The 23,405-nt window shown below is 40.4% G+C and overlaps 1 protein-coding gene across 4 annotated transcripts in view; it reads right to left on the bottom strand.

Moving 5' to 3' along the window:
* SH3PXD2A (SH3 and PX domains 2A) overlaps positions 1-23,074 on the bottom strand; it is a 337,587-nt gene extending 314,513 nt beyond the window's left edge. The window contains exon 1 of one of the 4 annotated variants that reach the window (XM_007479080.3): positions 22,361-23,074. In XM_007479080.3, coding sequence (XP_007479142.2) covers positions 22,361-22,432 — 72 coding nt within the window. In that variant the 5' untranslated portion in view covers positions 22,433-23,074. The remainder of the gene's footprint in view (positions 1-22,360) is intronic. The other 3 variants (XM_001368979.5, XM_056804516.1, XM_001368948.5) reach the window with 3 other exon arrangements.
* Positions 23,075-23,405: the final 331 nt, after the last annotated feature.

Raw genomic sequence — 23,405 nt, 5'->3', positions numbered from 1 at the left:
GAGGAATAGAAGTAGATATTCTAGGGTCTCTTCCATTTTCAATATACTAGGATCTAAGTTATACAAAAATTCAATTATTTAGATCAGTAGGGATGTTGGCAACCTGCCACAGGAAGTTCCATTTGGAGGAGAGAGCTTAAAGAGGATCATTAGGAACAGAATCTGTAACTCCCAGCCATGAATCAGACCTCAGGTTTATATTCTCCTCTCTGAAATTAGTCCAGAGTCCCTTCCTGGGGGAAACTCTAGGAGTTCAGAATGTGGCTGAAACAGAGTCTCTATGAGGGTTCTAAATATACCCCCAGCAGGCTGTAGCATCCATGTCCAAGATGGGAGCCAGACACCACCTGTTGTGACAGCTCAAGACTCATTGTGGCAGCCACTCGCTCTCATCATCACAGTTCCCAAGATGGCAATTTCCTCCCACACCGAGAAGGCTTCTGGGATGAGAAAAAGCAATGAGGCAGATCAAAGACAAGATGATCACATAATTTAAAGCTGGAAGAGACTAGCAGAGAGATCATTTGAGCCAACCCTTTCATTAGAGGAATGAGGAAACTGAAATCATTAGTTCTAGAAGAGCCAGCATTTGAACCCAGATGCTCTGGCTCCAGTTCCAGCACTCTTTCCCCATACCATCTTCTTTTAACTGTTGTTCAGTCCTTCCACACCTATACTACTCTTCCTGACCCCATTTAGACTTTTCTTAGCAAAGATCTCAGAGTGGTTTTCCATTTCCTTCTCCAGATCATTTCACAGATGAAGAAACAGGCAAACAGGATTAAGTGACTTGGCCAGAGTCACACAGCTAGAAAGTGTCTAAAGCCGGTTTTGGACTCGGGAAGGAGTCTTCCTGACTTCAGGCCACAACCCATACTCTCTTCTACTTCTTTTCCTTAAATGTACGTTATTCCTTATTCTAAATAATCCAGCTCCACCATTCTGCCATCTGTCAAATGGCTCTGGGAAGGACCCGGAACCATGACCCAACCCAGCCTAGTGTTCACGGCTATTCAATGAAGATAATTGGTTTTGGATCTCTGAACAAGTATTCCCAACTCAGCCTTTGAAACAGTGAGGGGAAAAAAGAAAAAAAAAAGGAAAAAGCCAAAGATAATAAGAGTTTCCCAGGGTAGAGAGCAGAGGAGAAAGGAAGCCAAAGTCATTCAGAACCTCAGCTGCTAGCCTGCAGGGAGAGCGTGTGAATAATGTGGAAGAAGAGAGCTATCATCACTTGTACAGAGGGAGAGATAACCCCCCCAGTCCCAAAGGGATGGACCACAGCCCTGCTGCTGCTCCCAAGCCATCGGACAACTGAGGATCTGATAGTCTTAGTGAGCTCTTGGTTTTGATTTCTTGCATGAGCAGAAACATTGCAAGGTGGAGTTTTTTTAGAGGTTGTCTTGTCACGATCTTTCTAAGCTGCCTCTTTGGACTGGAAGCCCCTAAGAAGCAAAACACCTGAAAGAAAGCTGGCTCCAAGAGCAAAGGGTTCCAATGAAAAAAGACCTAAAGTTGATGTCAGATCTAGGTTCAAATCCTGCCTCTGCTACTAATAATATCTGTGTGACTCTAAGCAAGTCACATTATCTTTTGGGGGTCTGTTTTCCTCATCAATAAAATGAGGAGTTTATCGTGTATTATGATGGGTTAAGACTAAGAGCTAGAAGGCACTTTAGGAATCATCTAGATCAACCTCTTCGTTTTATAGATGAGGAAACAAAGGTGCAGGGAGAGGACAGAAGACTTACCCAAGGACATTCAGGTAGGAAGAAAAACTGAAATTTGAGCCTGCCTAAGTGCTTCAATTCCAAGGCAATCACCCTTTCTACTTCATCACAGGCTAGATTCAAAGATCTTTAAGTTCCTTCCAGCTCAAGTCCTATGATCTGAAATCTCTAAGACATAATACTACCCCCTCTCAGTTACCCAAATACGTGAATTATTTGCTTGGTGGACATTTCATTTAGTACCAGGCTGGCTTACTTCTTCCACCTAATCCCAGGGAAACACTTGGCCCCAAAATCAGTTGCATGGATGAAAGATAAGAGCCGGCTGTTCCAGTGAGATGGCAGGACCCAAGTAAACCAGCTATCCTTCAGGCCGCCCCAGGAGTGGGATTGGTGGAAAACCAAAGGACCTTCAAAAGCCCAGGCTAGCAAACCCGAAAAGGGGCAGACCCGAGGGAGAATCAGGGCTGTTGACAGAAGTAGGAACAGCCCAGCCAGCCAGAGACTGAGTATTGCTAGCAGCTGCTGTTTATTCTGGGGAAGGAAAGAGAAGAGGAACTGGTAAGAATCCAAAGTAAATCCCCTTATTTCCAACAATAAAGCTGACCAAGCTGGGAGACTGTCACTCTTACAGCAAAAGCCACTAACACCTGTTGATGTCAAAAGAGAGAATGACCTTTACCTAGAGCAGAAAGGGAAAGGGGAAGAAAGCAAAGTTGTCTTGGTGTTCCAGTCCAGTCCTGTCACTCCATAAAGGGTCTCATCTATGACAAGGGGAGGGGGGTGGAGAATAAATCATCTCCTGATATATCATGATAAAGGAATATATGATTTGTTCTCATTGGGCAGTGAGTGTGACTTAAAAATAATTAGTAACCAATTGGTTTCAGTCCCAAACCCTCCAAAGAGTGTCCCTTTGAAACAAAATGGTCAGTGTGTCTCCTAGGAACTCTAAAGAGCAAGAAGTATTCCCTATTTCTACCCTGTTCCTTTCTTATGATTCATTAGATAGCTCTTGGATATTGTAGCAGGGAAGAAAATAAGTGAAGACGCACATTTATGATATTTCTGAATTTTCTTCTCACTGTTGAAAACATTTCTCCATAGAAATAATGTAATAAAAGGTAGTTAGGCAATTCTGCACTCTACCATTAATAATGCTAAAATACCACTTCTGCTAAATTATTGATTATCCAGTTAATCATAATGTAATGTTACTACATTATTAGATCTAAGGGCACTCTTAGAGAATAAGAAGGCACTAGCATGAGACAGTGAGAAAAAGGGGCTGGAATGGGAATCAAAGGTTCTGGCTTCAAGCTTCCACCTGTATGACCTTGGGCAAGTCATTAAGTCTGAGATTCACTTCTTAATCTGTCAAAAGAGAAGGTTATTCACTACTAGATCTGTATCCCAAACAGATTTTTTAAAATGGTAAAGGAGCTATTTATACAAAAATATTTAAAGCTGCTCTTTTTGTGGTAGCAAAGAATTGGAAACTAAAGGAATGTCCATCAGTTGTGGAATGGATGAACAAATTGTGGTATAAGATGGTGATGGAATACTATTATACTATAAAAAACAATGATGTTGGATATTTCAGAAAGAGCTACAAAGACCCACATAAACTGATGCAGAGTAAAATAAGTAGAACCAGGACTTCATTATACACAGTAATTACAATATTATGGAATGATCAAATGAGACAGATTTTGCTACCAACAGCAATAAAATGATCTAGGACACTTCTGAGAGACTTATGACAAAGAATGCTATCCATCTCCAGAGAAAGAATTGTTGGAGTAGGAATGTAAATGAAAACATATGATTTATCACTTGCTTATTTGGGTATATATTTGGGGGTTTGGGTTTTATAAGATTATTCACTAACAAAAATGAACAATATGGAAATGTTTTGCATGTAAAAATACATGTATAACTTAGATTGAATTGCTTGTCAGCTCCAGGAGGGGGGAGGAAAGAAGGAAAGGAGACAATTCTGATCATGAAACTTTGGGAAACTTGTATGGAAATTTGTTATTTAAAAAAAAATGAGAGAGAGAGAGAGAGAGAAAGAGAGAGAGAGAAAGAGAGAGAGAGAGAGAAGGTTGTTCTATATAGCCTCTAAGATATCTTCCAGTTTGAAATCTAAAATTTGTTTCTGCTACATTTTGGGTAAACAAGGCTTTTGTGGACTACCTTGGACCCTAATAACCAGAGGGGTTAACAACTGTCTCTCTAAAAAGCAGAATACATTTTTAAGTTTATCTGCATTATTAACGATTTCTCCATCGCTTTCTTAAGTTTAGAAAATCAACTAGTCTGCAGAATTTTTATACTTAAGTACAAAATAAATAAAAGGTAATTTTGGACAGAACTAGCAGCTGAGGGAAATCTGGACCTGCCTCACATGAGTAATGTCTGAGTTGAGTTTTGAAGAAAAATGAGAGAATCTTCTCCTACCATCCCCAAAGGAACATAGACTCCATCCTGGTTCCTTGACTACAGACAATTCAAGCCTTGATTTGTAAAGTTTCTCAATTTCTGCAAATTCTCACACTGAAAACTGAGTGAGTTGGGGTTGACTCCAGCACACCCCTTCTAAATGACCTTATCTACCATTCTAACATTGTCCCTTGTGAAATTTCATTTCAAATTCTAAACGTCTAATATTTGAAAACACAACTGGGATCATCTATACTTATTATTTTCTTCGGAGTGAGGAGAGAGACAACTTAATTAAATAAGCAATCTGATCCCAACCTCTTAAGACTGAGGTGCTAATCTCCCAAACAAAAGCAATGTTTTCAATTTAATTTAGCCCCCAAATAGAAAATGGTGTGGGGCCCTAGAAATACAAGACTAACAACTTTGCACTGATAAAATCTTAGGTCCTTGAAGTATCAACATGTACCACACACACAGAGAGAGAGAGAGAGAGAGAGAGAGAGAGAGAGAGAGAGAGAGAGAGAGAGAGAGAGAGAGAGAGTGTGATACTCTGCACTTCATGGAACCTAGTTTAGTTGTAGAGACAAGACAAACATCTCAAAAGAAATATAAATACCGGGCAGAATGTGAAAAATGCTAAATAAGAAACACTGTTTACAAGAGAAGTCAGGGGGGAAATCAATCAATAAACAGTGATTAAGTGTCTATTATGTGCCAGGCACTAAGGAAAGAAAGCAAATGATAGTCCCTACTCTCAAGATGACAAAGGGACAAACCATGTACAAATAACTATTTACAAATAAGTTATATACAAGATAAATTGGAGATAATCAACAGAGATAAATCTCTACAATTAAGAGGGATCAGGAAAGAATTCCTGTGGAAGGTCGGATTTTAGTCTGGATTAGTTTGTATAAAGAAACCTTTATGAAGGAGATGGGTATTAAGCTGAGCCTGATAGTTAGGATTTTCCAGGTCAATCAACACATGTTTATTAAACATCTATTATTTGTCAGGCAGTAGAACTACAAAGACAAAAACAAAATAATTCCTGCCTTCAAGGAACTCACACTCTCTTGGGAAAAACAAGAACACATAAAAGTATATGCAAAAGAAATAAAAAGTAATTTTGAATGGAACTAGCAACTGAGAGGAATCAGGAACTGCCTTGCATAAATAATGTTTGAGTTAAGTTTTGAAGAAAAATTAAGAATTCTTCCCTTATCATTTCCAAAGAAACTTAGAACCCATCCAGGCTCCTTGACTGCAGACAATGCTTGGATGTCACCAACTCTGCTTCTTCCAATGACATGGTAAACCACCAAACCTTACTATTTACCCTGTCACACCATTCTTCCAGACTTTATAATCTACCCGGCCACTGCTTTCTAAGATCTTCCAGACTTTTCCATCTAAGCCCTCCAGTCCCCACTATGCTATCAGTTGGCCTACTGATATAGCCTAAGGACTCCTGGGCTTTGCCATCTGCCTATTCATTAAGTCCTTTGCATTCTGTACCTTTCCATTTACCCTGAAGCTGAACTTTCCTTCTTGTATCTCCTCCAATTAGATTGTGTGAGCTCCTTGAGAACCAGAACTCCCTTTTTTTTTTTAATTTAAATTTATTCATTTGCTTGTTTGTTACTTTAAAAAATCCAGTTAACTCCCTTTATCCCTCCCCTTCCCCCATTAGAGGAGACATCATTTGACAAAAAAGATATATTCATATATAAAAGTATGTCTTATTTCTGTTTATCAGTTCTTTCTCTGGAGGTGGACAAACATAAGTCATTCTTCAAACAATATTTCTATTGCTGTGTATAGTGTTCTCTTGGTTTGTCTCATTTCATTCTTCATAATTTCATGTAGGTCTTTCCATGTTTTTCCAAACTTAATTTGTTCATCATCTCTTACAGTACCAGATTCAATCACAATCCTATGCTACAACTTGTTTAGTCATTCTCCAATTCATGGGCATCCCTTCAATTTCCAGTTCTTAGCCAGCACAGAGAGCTACTATAAATATAGATTCTTTTCCTTTTTCTCTGATCACCTTAGGAAATAACCCTAATAGTGGTATTGCTGGGTCAAAACAGACAAACAACAAACAGTTGTAAAAGATTGTGTAAAGTGGGATGTCACATGCTCCTGTCACTCTAACATCTGCATTACACAGTCTTTTGCAAACACCTCTCCCTATTACAATTGTAATCAGCTTGTGTTTGAGGAAAGTAAAGATCCAAGTTTGGGGAATAAGAATTCACTATTTGGTAAAAATTGTTGGAAAAACCAGAAAGCAGTCTGGCAGAAACTAGCCGTTATACCATTTACCAAGATAAGATCAAAATGGACACATGACTTAGGCATAAAGAAAGATATCATGAGCAAATTGGAAGAACAGAGAATTTATCAGATTTATTGATAGAAGAATTTATGAATAAATAAGATAGAAAACATAATGAGATGCAAAGTGGGTAATTTTGAATATATTTAATTAATTTATTTTTATTTTTACCAATCACATGTAATAAAATTCCACATTGATTTTCCAAAGTTATGTGATCCAAATTGATACCCTCCCACCCACCCCACCCCACCCCACAGACTGGCAAGCAAGTCAATCTGAGTTTTACATTGAATATGTTAAATTTTAAAGATTTTATAAAATAAAACTAACCTAACGGAGATTAGAAGGAAAACAGTTAATTGCGGGGGAAATTTTTGTAGATAGTTTCTCAGGTAGAGGTCTCATATCTAAACTATAAAGAGAATTTTATCAAAAATATAAGCCACTCCCCAACTGATAAATGATAAAAAAAAAAATAAGAACAGTTTTTGGATGAAGACATTAAAGCTATATATAACTATTTGAAAAAAAATGCTCTAATATCATTATTAACATACTTTTTCTAGTTGTATCTCCAATGTTTAGCACATAGTAGGCATTCAAATTTTTTTTCAGTAAATCAATAATGAAAATAAGATAATAATGATAATGATAATATTTTTCAAGGGAATGCATTCCAGACATAAGGAACTCCACCTATGCAGGTGAAGTAAAGAAGGGAAGAATTTGGATAGGGAGAGAAGATAGATTCTATTCTAGGTATTCTAGGAGAAAGCAGAAGATGAGCTTAAGTATAGGAGCAAAAGGAATAAGGCATGTTAAGGGAACACTGAGCAATCTGGTCTACTTGGAAATGAGAGTTCATGTGGGTGAGTAGTTGAGGATACAGCTCGAAGAAGAAACTAGACCCAGATTATGGGGGGCCTCAAATACCACAAACCCACTAAAGGTTTCTGTGCAAAGGATAATGATCAGAGCTATGTCTTAAAAAGATTAATGGAGTGAAACCACCAGTGGAAGGAATAATAGCAATCAACTGGTCATTTAGTCCCATCCCCTTATTTTATGGAGGAGAAAGCAGAGGTCCAAGGAAATAAGACTGGTTCAAATGAAATAGACATTAAATGTCAGAAAAGGGATTTAAATACAGTAGGTCTTTTAACTATAAATCCAAGATTCTTTCTACTAAACTACAGCAGCAACCAAAGATGGATTTGGAAGGAAGAACATTAATCAGGAGGCTACTGTAATATTAAAATTAGTGGAGACAGATAAGGGACCTAGAAGATGGGACTTTATGACATATTAAATATGGATTTCATTGAAGAAAATGGCATCCAAATGGCATAAAAAAACTGAGATTATAATGTAGCCATCATTCTCAGTTTGGGGACTGAAAATCATTAGTTACAGAAAGCAGGCAGAAAGTGGAAGAGGCACGGTTACATTTATTTCTTATTTTAACAGAAAGCTAGAAAGATTTCATGAGAACTATCCTGGTGGCCAGGGCTATTTTGTAACACATGATGGCTTAGGGAGTCATTTGTAACTTCTGTACATTTTACCACAGAGAACTGTTGCCCCCATGACAACTCTGAGGGATGCTGAGGGTTTGTCTAGTCTGCTCTTAGAGGATCACTGAGTCTGGCTTGGAAGCCAAAGTCTGGGTGCTCAAGAATGATAACTTATAACATTGACATCAGTGTCAGCCCTTCCATGGCTCTGTAAGGCTCTATCCAAGCTCTGCAGAACCAGCATACTTTTTCCAGACCTTGTCCCAGACAGGCCACCTAGGGAAAAAAGGCCAGCTCCCAAAATAGTGGCTGCCTTGCCTTTGCAGCTGGGTTCACCTCTGATATCATGCTGTGGGCTGTTATCATGTCTCAACTAAAAGCCTTCACCAGGTCCTGCAGGGTAGGGGTGCTAGGAATGTGTCAGAGTGTCTGGCAGCAAAGGAGAATCAGGTGACCCCAGGGCTTAATCTCAGCCCTTTAAGTTTTATCAGGGAGTGGACTGAAGAAAGGCGGGGAACACCCCTCACATGACAAGCTCTTTCTCCTTCACTTTGAAGCCCTCCATTAGATCAGGGCAGAGCAAAACTCTGGATTGATGCTCTGCAAAAAGAACCACAGCAAAACAGGTTTCCTTTCTACTGTCTACTTCCCCACCCCTGATCTCTCGGTCAGTGTTCTCAATCACAGGGCAAGATTCCCAGCCACTATATATTGTAGGAGAGGCCAATGTCTGGCCAAAGTCTAGAGGGTGGATGAAGACTGTGGTACTAAAGCAGTGGCCTTCAGAAAAATCTATTTAGATAGTTCTGGTTTAAAAAAAAACCAAAACTGATTAAATTGACCCAATTCAAAGAATAGGGGAGACATTGCATTTCCCAACTTTCCGTCTTTGCAAGGCTCCCTTCAACCCCCTTACATCTGGAAAGCACTCCCTCTTCTACCCCCTCGGTATCCCTGATTTCCTTCAAAGCTCAGCTCAAATGATATCCCCCCCTAAAAAATAAATAAACAAAATAAAATCCTTTCAGAGAAAACTAGGTAACTCAATGAAATTGAAAACCAGGTCTGGATATTGGAGGGTTGGGGTTCAAATGTGGCCTCAGATACTTCCTAGCCATGTGACCCTAAGCAAGTCACTTAACCCCCATTGCCTAGCCCTTACCACTCTTCTGCTTTGGAACCAATACTTAGTATTGATTCTAAGAAGGAAAGTAAGGGTTAAAAAAAAAACAAAACCTTTCCTGTTCTCCTAGTGCCTCCTCCCACCCCTCCCCACACCCAAAATATCATACATGAGAGGCAGCATGTCATAATAGAGAGAAAGCCTTCAAGCAAGGAAGATTTGGGTTCAAATCCCACCTCTGTATTACCCTAAGCAACCCACTTAACCGCAGTGCCTGCGCACTTCTAAGGCTGTAAGTGACAGAGAAGGTCTGATCCTATTTAGTAGAGGAAGCTCCTTACAGGGAACCCTCTACATTTGTGAAATCACAGGTTTGGTTAAAAAAAACTGCACACATTTAATTTATATTTTTATCATATTTTAATTATAACTACATATTTAATGGAATATAGATTTAATATAATAAAGTAAATATAAATTACATTTAATTATATTTATATGTGCTCATGTTATCTCTCTAGATATGCTCCTTGAATGTGGGGACTATTTCTTTTTCGTCTTTGAACCATACACTCCCCCATAATAAATTCTTGCTTGATTGATCATAATAATTAATATTCATAAAACACTTATATGGGTTTACGAAATACTTTACAAATGTTGTTTCATTTTATCCTCACAATAACTCTAGAAGGAAACTGAGGCTGACTTGCTCAGGGTCACACAGCTGAGTCTGAACTCAGGTCTTCCTGATCCCAGGTCCAATACTCTATGTACTGTGCCACCTAGCAGATAAGTCTTTAAGGTTTCTTCCAGCTACAAAAACAGTTGACAAATCAGGACATTCTCCCTCCCTCAGAATCAATAAGAGGCATAATAAGGCTATTTGAAGGAGTCACCAATAAAAGAGAGATAGGGGAAGTAAATCATTAATCCACATCAGGAATCAAACAAAGCACAGCCATTATCATGTTATAGACATGAAACTGTAAGAGCCCACAACAGATGGACCCTTTGGGGGCTGACAGACTACCCCATTCCTGGACCCTGGCTTTGGAAACCCTTAGCTTTACAGACGGGGACCCTGATGCTTCCTCTGAGCCTTGCTGCCCATGCTGGGATGCCAAGCACACAAAAGCCACCTCCATCTTCAGACACTGAATTCTCTCTCCCACACCACCAAACCCCTTAAAATAGTCTTCGAGGCTCAGTGCCAGAAAGCTAGCATTAAGACTAAGTCTGACTTGGGCTTACTGTTAAGAGTATTGTTTAAAAAAAAAAAAAGCAGCCACTTCTAACCAACCACTTAGAAAATCTTTTTCACATCAAAAAGCATTTGAGTTTTTCTGAGATGGGTAAAAGGAGTCAGAGTCTGGCAAACAGGTAGGCTTCCCTCTCTGGTGCACCACTAGAGAGGAACAGGCTGAGGGTCTTCAGAATCTTGGTCCCTACCCTGAGGCAGCCCTAGATGGGATGTGGAAGGGAGCCAAGCTTTCTGCATGTAATATCCTCGTCATACAGGACATGGTCATGTTTAATAAAACTCAGGGCTTTCAAAGCTTCCCTGTTCTATTTAAAGCTAAAACATTCCAACCCAAAATGAAAGGGGACTCTATATCTCAGGCCACCCTGTGTTTGCCAAATGTTCAGCTCCTCCTCCACTTACTAGTCTCCACCCCAGCTGAGATCCCAGGCAAGTTCACTATCAGCTTGAGCCTGCTCCACCCCCTACCCCCTTCAGCTTCAGTCAATATGAGATCATGACTGATAAGGACTACCCATTTCCTCCAGGGGTATTAAAGCATCAGGAGAACAGGAAAGTCTCAAGTCCACCCCAGAGGAATCCAGGAGACAAAGAAGATTAGTGATTGAGAATCTTAAAGGGACCATTGAAATCAAGATGGGCTGAATAAAACAGAGACACTAAAGCTTCCATGTTGGAACTCTTTAAGTACTACTTTGGTGGTCAGCCACCAAGGAGACAGCTGGTTGCCCAGTTAGAGTTCTCCACCCAACCATTTCTCCTAACTCATCTTGATGCCTTCAATCTTGCCAGCCTATGTTCTTATATCCATTGGGGCACTCAATCTTCCAGAAGACCACTTCCTCCCAGAGTCCAAAGGAAATGTCAGGATGAAAAATGGAATGACACAGAGAGAATAGCAGATTAGATTCTCTCTCTCTCTCTCTCTCTCTCTCTCTCTCTCTCTCTCTCTCTCTCTCTCTCTCTCTCTCTCTCTCTCTCTCTCTCTCTCTCTCTCTCCCCCTCCCCCCCTTTTATGGTCCTTTTATAAAAACAATAGTCTGGTCTTCCCCAAAAAAGGCCTATTCCAGAGCATAATCATGGAGGGGAGGGGGCTCTGGGTTCTCTAGTTAAGTCAGTAGAACCCAAGCTCTGTTAAGATATTAGGCTATCAGTATAGTGTCCCTACTCCAAGAATATGATCGTTTCCAAAAGACCAGTTTCACTAAATACATTCAGGCTGATACTGAGGGCTTGGACACTTTGCGATAAAATATTTGGCTAAGGTAGCCCATGGCAGATAAAAATTAAAAATGACCCTAGACCTATCCACCCTCCTTCTACTTTCAGTGTCAATCATGAAATGTCAAGAAACCAAGGAGAGAAGGTTAAGAATTGTGCCTCTTTAAAATCTGATTATGTACATTAATATGACAATTAGCAGATCTATTTCTTTATGCAACTGAAAAATCATTTCATGAGACACTTATCCACCTCACCTAGTAGGGCTCATGATGAATCTAATAAAAAGACTACCATGAAGTGAACTGAAGCTTATCTGAGGTAGATTCCAAAAATGGGATGAACCAGGTCGACAATCCAGGAGGGAGAGGGGATGAAATTCCCTTTATACAATCTCCCCCTGTGATTCTACTGGGAGACAAAATCTCCCAGATTTACATGCCTAGTCTCCCCAGTGAATCATTTCACATAATCAGCTTATACCTCTAAAGACTTTTCTGACTAGAGGTGCATAACATATTGCACTTTACAAAGGGGAAATTATAATTTGGGGATGAGAGGGAAATAAAAGAGAAAGAAAAATAAGATTGATAGATGCATTGACAAAATGCCAATTAGGGGGCAATTCCCCTTTAGCATAAGAGTTTACATTCAGAATAAGTATGTTCAACCCCCTTCAGTTCAGTTCATTATATCCCAAAGTTCACTCTGGATCTTTTGATGCAATGTGTGGTTTCCTCAGGCATCCTTATGGCACCTTCTCCAAAAGATCTGCTTTCTTGATTCAGGGTGTTGGCGAGTTTCTTTTCCTAAAATTTCTCCAAAAGATTTCATACCTTGGATTTTAGGAGTTGCTTCAAGGCTCAGGTGGTCACAGGGAAATAGAATAAAAATATAACTCTGGATTCAATAATAAGAGAAACCAAAGGCTTTTAGATTACTCAGAAGCCTTGTGCCTGTCTATCATAAATAATCCAAGAAGGATGAAAAGGAGTTGTAAATGGTGAATACCAAATATCACATGCCCCAAAACTTGCATATATATATATATATATATGCAATTTATATATATAAATTGCTTATATCCTATTAGGAAACAACTAGTTAGGAATGTGACCAAGAAAGGGTAGAGAATATAAGATTTCTGGCATATTTGAGGACTATAAAAAGACTCTTTTGACTCTAGGGCAAAATGTAGTTTTAAAGGCTCTCTTCTAAGGTATCTCTCATGCACAAATTAAGACCATGAAAGATTTTTGGAGGCAATGAAGCACAAAAGATCCAACAAAGTACTTTTTTTTTTTAACCTTTACTTTCTGTCTTGGAGTCAATACTGTGTATTGGTTCCAAGGCAGAAGAGTGGTAAGGGCTAGGCAAAGGGAGTTAAGTGACTTGCCCAGGGTCACACAGCTGGGAAGTGTATGAGGCCAAATTTGAACCTAGGACCTCCCATCTCCAGGCCCAGCTCTCAATCCACGGAGCTACCCAGTTGCATCCCCCCCCCCCCCCAGCTAAGCACTTTAAAATGGGTACTGGCTCTGTAACTAGAGGACTTAACTTATTAACTGTGTGACATTGGGCAACTCATAACTTCTGGGCCTCGTTCAATTTCTTCACCTATAAAATGAGACAATTGGACTAGATGACCTCTGACGTCCCTAGCAACTTTAGAACTCTGATTCCATGATCTTTGTTGGACACAACTCTTTGTTCAACAGTTCCCTAATTATGTTTAAAATGTTTGTTTACCAAGAGATAGAAAGCATTATAGGAGATAAAAATGGATAACTTTGATTATATTAAACTAAAAAGGTTTTGCAGGAACAAAACCAATGCAATCAATATTAAAAGAAAAGGAGAAACTGAAGGGAAACTTTAACAATAAGTATCCCTGATAAAGGCCTTATTTCTCAAATATATAGCAAAATGACCAAAATTTATAAGAATACAAATCATTCCCCAATTGACTAAGTGGTCAAATAGGCAGTTTTCAGATAAAGAATTCAAGGTTATATATAATCACATAAAAAATGCTCAAAATCACTTGATTAGAGTCATGCAAATTAAAATAATCCTGAGGTACCACCTCATACCTATAATATTGGCTAACATGAGAGAAAGGAGAACAATAAATGCTGGAGGGGAGGTGGCAAAATTGGGACACTAATGCACTGCTAGCAGAGTTGTGAACTGATCCCACATTCTGAAGAATTATTTGGAAATACCCCCAAAGAGTTTTAAAACTTTTGCATACTCTTTGATCCAGCAATACCACTACTAGGTCTATATCCCAAAGAGATTTTTTTAAAAGGGGAAAGGACCTGTTTATCAAAAAATATTTATAGCAGCTCCTTTTGTGGTGACAAAGAATTGGAAACTGACGGGAGGCCCATCAATTGGGAAATGGCTGAACAAGTTGTGGATATATGATGGTGATGGAATACTATTATACCATAAGAAATGATGAGCAGCATGATTTCAGAAAAAGCTGAAAAGACCTATATAAATTGATGCAGAGGGAAGTGAGAAGAACCAGGAGAACATTGTACACATTAACAGCAATATTATATGATAAACATTTATTAGTGACTTAGCTATTCTTATCAATACACTAATTTAAAAAAATCTTTAAAGACTTTTGATGAAAAATACCTCCAGAGAAAGAACTGATAAGTCTGAATATAGCCTAAGACATACAATATTTTACTTTATGTCTTCATTTTTCTTTTATTTGTTTGAGTTCTCTTTCACAAAAGGAATAATATGAAAAGGCAAATGATACTATTACATATGTAAAATTTATGTCAGATCACTTGTCATCTCAGAAGGGGAAGGGAAGAGGGTGAGAATTTGGCTCAAACTTTTAAAAGATGAAAGTTTAAAATTGTCTTTTCATGTTAATTGATAAAAAATAAAATATTAATGAAAAGAAATAAAAATATGTCTAGAATAAAAATTCAATGGGAAGAAACTGTCTCCTAATTATCAATAACAAGGGAGACATAAAAGAGGAAAATCTAAGCTTGTCAAAAGTGCTCCCTATTATAACTGAGTACAAAGTTCAACTGAAAGAGGGATTCCCTATAGAGGTTAAGATACTTCAGATGATATAGTTTTAAACCTTAGAGGCCTCCTCCATGAGATCCACTGTCACTTAAAATAAATTGGTCTTGTGATACACAAGTCAAAAAGGAAATAGTTAAGAAATCATTTCCCAAAAGATCATGACATGGGCTGAATGTATGGTCCATTGAGTAAGTCTATCAGTGAATGTCTGAGACAGAACAATGCAGATAGACATGCCTCAAACTGAATTCATTATCTTTCCCCCTACATGCCTTCTTCTTCCAAATTTTCCAATTTCTGTTGAAGGTACTATCATCCTCCTAGCCTCTCAGGTTCATAAGCTTTGCATTAACTTTGAATCCTTACTGTGCCTCCACCCACATATTCAATCAGCTATCAATTCCTGCCATCCATACTTTAACACCATCTCTCAAACTGGACTCCTTCTGTCTAATCGCATAGCTACCATCTTGGTTCAGACTCTCAGTACCAGTCATCTAGATTATTGCAACAGCCTTCTCATGGGTCTTCCTGCCTCAAGTCTCTCTCTGCTCTAGACCATCCTGTCATTGCTACTACAACAATTTTCCTTAAGCACAGATATGACCATATTACCCCACACACACACTCATTCAATTCCAGGGGCTCCCTATTGACTTGAGAATGAAATACAAACTCTTCTGGTTTGATTTTTTTAAAGCACTACAAAGTCAGTCCTCTCATGCCTAGATTGCATTCTTTGCCTGAGTCCCCCTACCTCAACCAGCAACTTCTTCCCAAATCCTTTCCTTCTTCCCCCAACTACTAGTGCCCTCCCTACCAAACTGCCTCATACTTAGTTATTCAATTAACACACAATAACTGATTTAAAAATATTTGATTGATCAATAACCTGAGCCTAGAAGTGAACAGGAGTAGAGCAAGCTTGGAAACTACACAACATCTTCAATGACCACTAGCTGTCCCTGACAAAAAAGCCAACATTCAACATCAGTATTTTCCTAGTTGACAAATGGATATGAATCATGGGGCACCACAATCCTTGAAGAATACATTTTCTTTGCATACATAAAGGATCGTGGAGAGAAATATGATGGTTGCAGGTTGGCTACAATGGATTACAATTTATTCATGAGATAGTATAATTTCACATACCACAAGTAGCATATAAACTCTTCGAAGTCAGAGATTGTATCATTTTTCAATCTTTGAGTCCTCATTATCTAAAACAATGCCTTTGCATGTAGTAACTGTTTCAGTTAACTAAAATTCAGTAAATGTTACTGAATTTTAGTCTTGGGCTAGAAAAGGAGGTAAATCAGTCATATAGCAAGAGTAAGGGATAGAGATGGCCAAAGTGTTGAAATGAAATATCAAAACCCTAGAAAAAAGCCTTTGACTCAAAGAGTGTAAATACTACAGGGGCTTTATGGAAGAACATAGGTCAGGAGCCACTAGTGGGGGCATTTCAAATTCATGTGTATGTGTGCGTGCATATGTGTAAATTCTGGTAGAAAGAGATTAGATACATATTCCCTATCTATACACATGGGTTTAAATATATACATGTATACATGCATGTATTCATACACATAACATGTGTATATATGTTTAAAATTCTAGTATGTGTACTATATATAAATATATTCTGGTGCATATGTACACACATAAAAATAAAATTCTGGTGTGCATCTATACATTCACATATACTATATATATATATATAAGTACTTATAATACACACATAAAGTTCCATATATATATATACACATATATACATACATAAAGTTCCTGACCCTCCCTCTAGATGCACCATCAGCCTTCCTGAGCACTGAGAGGGAAGAACTCCACCATGATCAGTACTCGCTCTGGACAGCTCAGGAAGCAAGAAATCAGCCCTGGGAACCAGGCTGTTGAAAGCTAATCATCCTACTTATGAGCTTCCATTATTTTTGGCAATTATCAGCCCAGAACGAACCATTGGCTCAGTCTCAGAATCCATTTCCAACATTCATCATCTTGATCTTTACACACACACACACACACACACACACACACACACACACCCTCTTTTCTTCTCTTCCTAAGAGCTCTTTATCCTGTTCCATCACCATCCTAGATCCATGGAACTGAAGATCAACAGTCATATCTACAATAACTATTTCAGATTTCATTTTTTTTTAATGAAACAGTAGAAAGACCCAAGAATCCTGCCAGTTCTCAAATCCACCCTCCACCCCTGACCCCATCCAAAAAACATTCTGGTCACAGTGACTCAGGCAGAGGAAATTAGAAGGAAATTTTCATGAGGTTACTGTTCAAATCCAAAGAGGCCCTCATGAAACCATACTAATTAATATCCACTACTGTCAACTAACTCATTGGGCACTGGGTTGAGAAGCATAATAGCTAGTACTCCCTCCAGGTGCTGGAATCCTCTTGAGATGTCATCCAATGAGTAGCTCTTCCTTCCCTCCTGTCAGTTCACTCTTCCACTCCACCCCCTACATACACAGACACACAGACAGGCAGGCAGGCAGGCAGACACACACACACACACACACACACACACACACACACACACACACACACACACACACACACACATCTACACCATCATTAGAAACATGGCTCAAACAGAAAAGGCCTTTGCTCTCTTTACTTTCCAGGCAAGGTGGTTATTATTAATTGTTGGGAGAACTCCCTGTTCCAATCCTGGAGAAGGATGTGGTTGCTTGTTCCATGAGCAGGCAAAGAGGCCTGTGAATCACCTAGAAATCACTTCCCACCAAAGCTGAGGAAGAAACTACTGCTTTGTGTGAAAGACAGTCCAGGAGAGGAAAGGAAGGAGGAGCTGGACTGCTGACTCAACAACCTCCTATTCCATCCTGGGCATGACTCCCCTTGTCTTAGCTCTTTCCTTATTCAGGATACATTCAAATATCATAGATTTGAATCATGGACTAGATCTGGAAGAAACCTTAGAGATCATCTAGTTCAATTAATTTTACAGATGAGGAAACTTAAGACCCAAAGAGGGAGCATACCTCCTTATTTCACTCTGTCAACCTATGTCTTTCTCAACTCCTCAAAACTCCCCAAAGCCCTCCCTTCCTAAACATACTAGTTCCAAATCCTTGTCATCCATTATAGCCTTATTTATGTATTTTATGTGTATGTGTATAACCTATTTTTTCTTTTCTTTTAAAATTTATTTATTTAATTAATTTAGAATATTTTTTCATGGTTACATGATTCATACTCCTTCCCCTCCATCCTCCTCCCCCACCCCACAGCCAATGAGCAATTCCACTGAGTTTCACATGCATCATCGATCAAGACCTATTTCCATATTATTAATATTTGCATTAGAGTAATCGCTTAGAGTCTACATCCCCAATCATATCCCCATCAACCCATGTGTTCAAGCAGTTGTTTTTCTTCTGTGTTTCTACTCGCACAGTTCTTTCTCTGGATGTAAATAGCATTCTTTCTTATAAGTTCCTCAGAATTGTCCTGGATCATTGCATTGCTGCTAGTAAAGAAGATTATTACATTTGATTGTGCCACATTGTATCTGTCTCGGTATATAAGGTTCTCCTGGTTCTGCTCCTTTCACTATTCATCAATTCCTGGAGGTCCTTCCAGTTCACATGGAATTCCTCCAGTTAAAACCTATTTTTTCTATTAAAATGTTAACTCTCTAAGGACAAGGGGCAATCTTCACCTTCTTCTGTATCTCTCCATCACCTCCCCCAATGAGTACTTAGTATGCTACAAAATATGTGAACTATTTATTATATCTAGAAAATTATTCTCTGGATACATAGTTTATAGAAATGTACAACTTTAGAAAAGTTAGGCAGAGTTGTTTATATACACATAGGGATTAAGGATTTCAGAGCATTTTATCTATGTTATCTCATTTGAGTTCAGTGACCTCCTTTGGAACTCCTTGCCTCAAATGCAGCACTTTATCCACTGTGCTACCTCCATGCCTCACCTGATCTTGGTGAGAGGTTGGAGGGGAAGGGGCTTGGGAAGGAAATCCACCCAAGCCCTTTGGTCCTCCTCTTGATTCCCCCTTCAGATTAAGCCTTTCCACCTACAAACCAACTTCTTTCAGTGACTTAACCTGGAATATATCAGTAACCATTTTCATATAACTCAGCAAATATTAGTAGGTGTTATATAAATGCTTATTCCCTCTCTCCAGAATATTATCTCTGGGGAGCTCTACCTGGGCTTAGACATGTTGAAACAATCTAGTCTAGGGAAACATCCAGTTGATATTCTTCCTTATTCTGCTCTTGGAACAGAGAATCTAGAGCCAAAGTGTGAGGAATAAAATTAAATTAAAAGGGACACAACAGGATCTCAGGGCAAAATGGGCATGATCAGAAAAACTTCCTAATTCCCACCCCTTTCTTTTTCCCCCTTTCTCTTTTTCACAGTAACAAGAGAGGTCTCATGAAATTAGGATCTCCTTTGAGAAGTACAACCCCTTGGTTCAAGCCCTTAAGATTAACCACTGACTCACAAAATATTTAGTCAGTGCCTCTTCCTTGGAACTCTGTTTTGCCCTCTATAAAACAATACGTGTTGGTACAATCACTGCTAAAGTCCCTGCCAAGTCTTTATTTCTATCATAAAAAAAAAAAAGTTTCTCCTTTAATTGTTCCCCAAGGTCAGAGCTCTATGTGACCTTTCTCATCCAGTGACATCAATGCCTGCCTTGCTTTCCCAGGATGTGACATCATCAGTTCCCACAAGGAACTATCCCATCCCTGTCTCATAATGTGAAAGGAAATGGTAGTATCTATGAATGAATATTATGAGTAAGGGACTTTTTTCCTCAAGTTTTCACATAGTGCAAGCAACTATAGTCCTTTAAGATCTGAATTCTACTCCACACACACTTCCTGCCTTTTTAAAATAAAAATATTGACAACTATTTTTTTAAAAGGCCAGGATTTTACTTTTTCTTTCTTTTTTATGCTCTTATTCATTATAGTCAAATATCTATGCTCATCATTGAAAGTTTAAAAAACAATCCTTTTTTAAAATGAAGAGGCCAGATTGGGGGCAGCTAGGTGGCTCAGTGGATTGAGAGCCAAACCTAGAAATGGGAGGTTCTAGTTTCAAATCTGGCCCCAGACACTTCCTAGCTATGTGACCCTGGGCAAGTCATTTAACCACAGTGCCTAGCCCTTACTGCTTTTCTGCCTTAGAACCAGTATACAATACTGAGTCAAAGATGGAAGGTAAGGATTTTAAAAATAAATGAATGAATGAATGAATGAATGAATGAATAAAATAAAATGAAGAGGCCAGAAACTATGGTATTTTCTTTATCTCTCTTTATTTATAACTTTTAGGTGAACTTTTAAGAGCAATACTGTCCTGGCCTATGGCCAGAAACTCCAACTTCTTGGACCCCCAAGAAGGAAGATGAATTTTGATAGGCTTAGGGATTAGATTTAGGATTTCATTAGCATAGGGAATTCCCAAGTGAGGAAACTCTCTCTACTAATACAAATGGTCACGTTTCCTACAATTTATACTTTGATAGATAATTGCCTTGGAGTATTAATGGGTTAAGTGACTTGCCAATATATGACTGAGGTTATATAAATGACCTTAGGGTCTTCTTGGCTACCACACAAGAAAACAGGGCACTAAATCAGTTTTGATGAACAGAAGCAAGAAAATGATACATTTTTAACAGGTTCTAGCATGAGCCAGTTTGACTGGCACTCCAGAAAAGGACTAAAATGCTACCAAGATGCTTTGCAGAATTTGCACTCCTCAATTTCACAAAGATATACAGATGTTACTGTAAATGCAACTAGAGGCAAAAGTCACAAAGTTTATCAGGAAAGTTTCAGAGGGCTAGAATTTGCTCAGGTCTCAGAGCAGAGAGTGCCACCTGCTGAAAAGCAACTCCAACCTTACTGGTTTGTTTAAAAAAGAAAAATAACCCAGTAAAATGAAGGCTAAAAACTCAATTCCCTGATCCTGACTTCATATGTAGAAGCTGATCTTCTCAGAGACACTTACTACCTGGATATTGGTGACCAGTCTTAAGAAAGTAATCTTAAAATTATCCCAGGAATAAGGTAAGTACAACAAAAGGAAGAACTGATCTGTCAGGTGAGGGTTAAGGGGCGCTGGAAGAATCCCACAGTTAAGACTGTATTATCTCCTAGGGAACTGCTGTTGCCCATCAGTCCAAGGGAATTTAGGAATAACCTAGCCAAGAAGCTTTAGGATTCTGAGAACTTTTGGAAAACCCCAGTAAAAACCCAAACCCAGCACAAACTTGCTACACTTTTTAAAAAAACATAAAACTTTGGGTAGTTCCTGGATGGAGAACTTAGCAAAACTCAAAGGTGCCCCATCTGTTAACAAAGAAGTCAAGACAATCCAACTGTCTATATCTAAGAAGCATCAGACTGTGCGAAGTTAATTTGACTTAAAAAAAATAATGCTAAACTTTCTAAAAAAAAGTTCTATTTTTCAAATACAGCCTTTAATAAGCCAAAAGCAACATTGTTGCTCCAAGTTGCTCCTCAGTCCCGGAGAGCTACAAACCTACTCTACTGGAATTTTCTCAGACTCAGGAGGATATTCTAAGGTGTCAGTGATACTCCATTTGCTCAGAAAGTGTGAAGACTAGTAGTGGAGATGAAAGAGGGAAGTGTCAATGGATATCTCCCGCCTCCCCTATCCAAGAGTATTTTGTCTGCATTTCACCTTCACACACACAAACCCCCTCCCCCCATGGAGTTTTACTTTATATCATATTTGTATAGGTGTAACACATATTATTAAATGCTTAAGTCATGGGGGGGGGGGGGTCTGTCACTGAAAGAGCAACATCTGCACCGTAAACAGACAGAAAACAAGATCGTGAATAGGAGGAGAAAATCTGCCCAGTTTAAAGTTTGATTCCCAGGGAAAGGGGGTAAAATGATGCCATTTATTACAGATAATATGAACTTTTGGGACAAAGTAAGGAGGAAAAGAGAGTGAAGGGTTCCTTCTACTTAAGCCCAAGCTCCGTAGAGCGAAGAACTCGACATCGGCTGGAAAGGAGCTTGTGGAGATTCTGTTGCCAAAAGTATCTCCCTTAGGACAGGTTTAAGAGACCCCACTGGATCCCTCCAGGAAGTTGCTGTTGGGGAAGATGCTTTCCCCACATACGTTCGGAAGAAGAGTAAGTACTACAATAGCTACCCTCATTCCCGATATGCATACTTCCACACACACACTCCTTCACCTCCCTACTCCACGCTGCAGCCCCAAATCCATCCATCAGCAGCATCAGCTGGACAGATGACTTCACCGTTCAAACAGACAAGGCCAGACACTTGCCAATTCCTAAGCCAAAAAAAGAATTTCGGGGCCGGGGTGGGGGTAGGGAGTTGGGGAAAGGGGGATGTATTAGATCTAAAGAGAAGAGAGCAGATTGTCCCAAGTGGAACACAGGGCTCCCAGGAAACTCACCCTCAACACACTCCCCTTGCCCTCGATTGTCCTAGGGGATTGCAATTAGCAAGTGGGAACCTGGACTCGTCCCCATTCTGTGCCCAGCACCATGCGAACCCAGCCCCAGCCTTGGACCCGGACCGGAACGGTACTCACATAATGCTTGGAAGGGTTTCTTCTCTTCTCCACATCCACCACAGTGGCATCCTGCACCGCGTAGGCAAGCATCTTCTCCCCCACTCAGGGCTGCACGCCCCTCCCTCTACGACTCTTCCTTCCCTTCCCTTCCCTTCCTTTCCCTCTCCGGGGCCGGGCAGCTTCAGCTCCTCATCCTGCCCGGGGCTTCCCAGGACAGGACTGCAGCTCCGGCTCCGACTCCTCTTTCGGGGATCCCGCGGCTCCACTCTCCCCAGAGCAGTTCCCTAGAGCCCCCCGAGGAGGATGCCCAGGGGGGCGGGGAGGCGGTCTGGGGCACTCCACGCGCACAGGTAGCTGTCCTGGGCACCCCGAGCGTTCCAGGGAGGCGGAGGACGCGTCCCCGGGCGGGATCTTTCTCCTGGCCCGAGGGTGTGGGCGGGGCGTCCCTGGTCGGGGGTCTTCCTGCCTCCCGGGGCTGGCGGGCTCCTTCCTTAGCCCCGGCTTGTTCGTTCGCTGCCTCCCTCCCGCCGGAGCCGCCGCTGCAACCTCCCGCTCAGCCCGAGTCCGGCGGGAACTGGGGGAGGAGACGGCGGAGGAGTGTCCTGCCTTCGGGGGAGGGGGCCCGGGCGCCCGCTGACAGGGGGTTGGGTTGGGAGGGGGGAGGGGGGGGGTCAGCGGCCAAGGCTCTTCCCCGAACAAGAGCGAGGGTTCTGCAGCAACTGTGGCTGGAGGAGCGAGAGGCGGAGAGCCAGGGCCGAAGAAGGGGAGGGCTGGAGAGAGGGGAAGCTCGAGGGGAGGGGCTCCTGGCTCGGGGGAGGGGCTCTGGAGGACGAGGAAGGGGCTGCGACCCGGTACTGGATAGAGAGACTTGTAAGCCAGCTTGCACCCACTGAGGGGCAGAGCTCTCTGTGTGAGCGTGAATGTGAGTGTGTGTCTGTTGCCTGGAGCCTGAGGTGGTGGTGGGGTGTAGTTTTTAGGGAGAGGGACAGTTACAGAAGGAGTAAAGGGTTGCAAACGATCGTTTCCTCACACTCCAGAATCTATTGGGTTTGTCAGGGCCAGG

The sequence above is a fragment of the Monodelphis domestica genome, chromosome 1 (assembly GCF_027887165.1).
Source record: "Monodelphis domestica isolate mMonDom1 chromosome 1, mMonDom1.pri, whole genome shotgun sequence".
Lineage (NCBI taxonomy): Eukaryota > Metazoa > Chordata > Mammalia > Didelphimorphia > Didelphidae > Monodelphis > Monodelphis domestica.
Note: the sequence above shows the minus strand (reverse complement) of the source record. Positions and strands in the feature narration are given on the sequence as shown.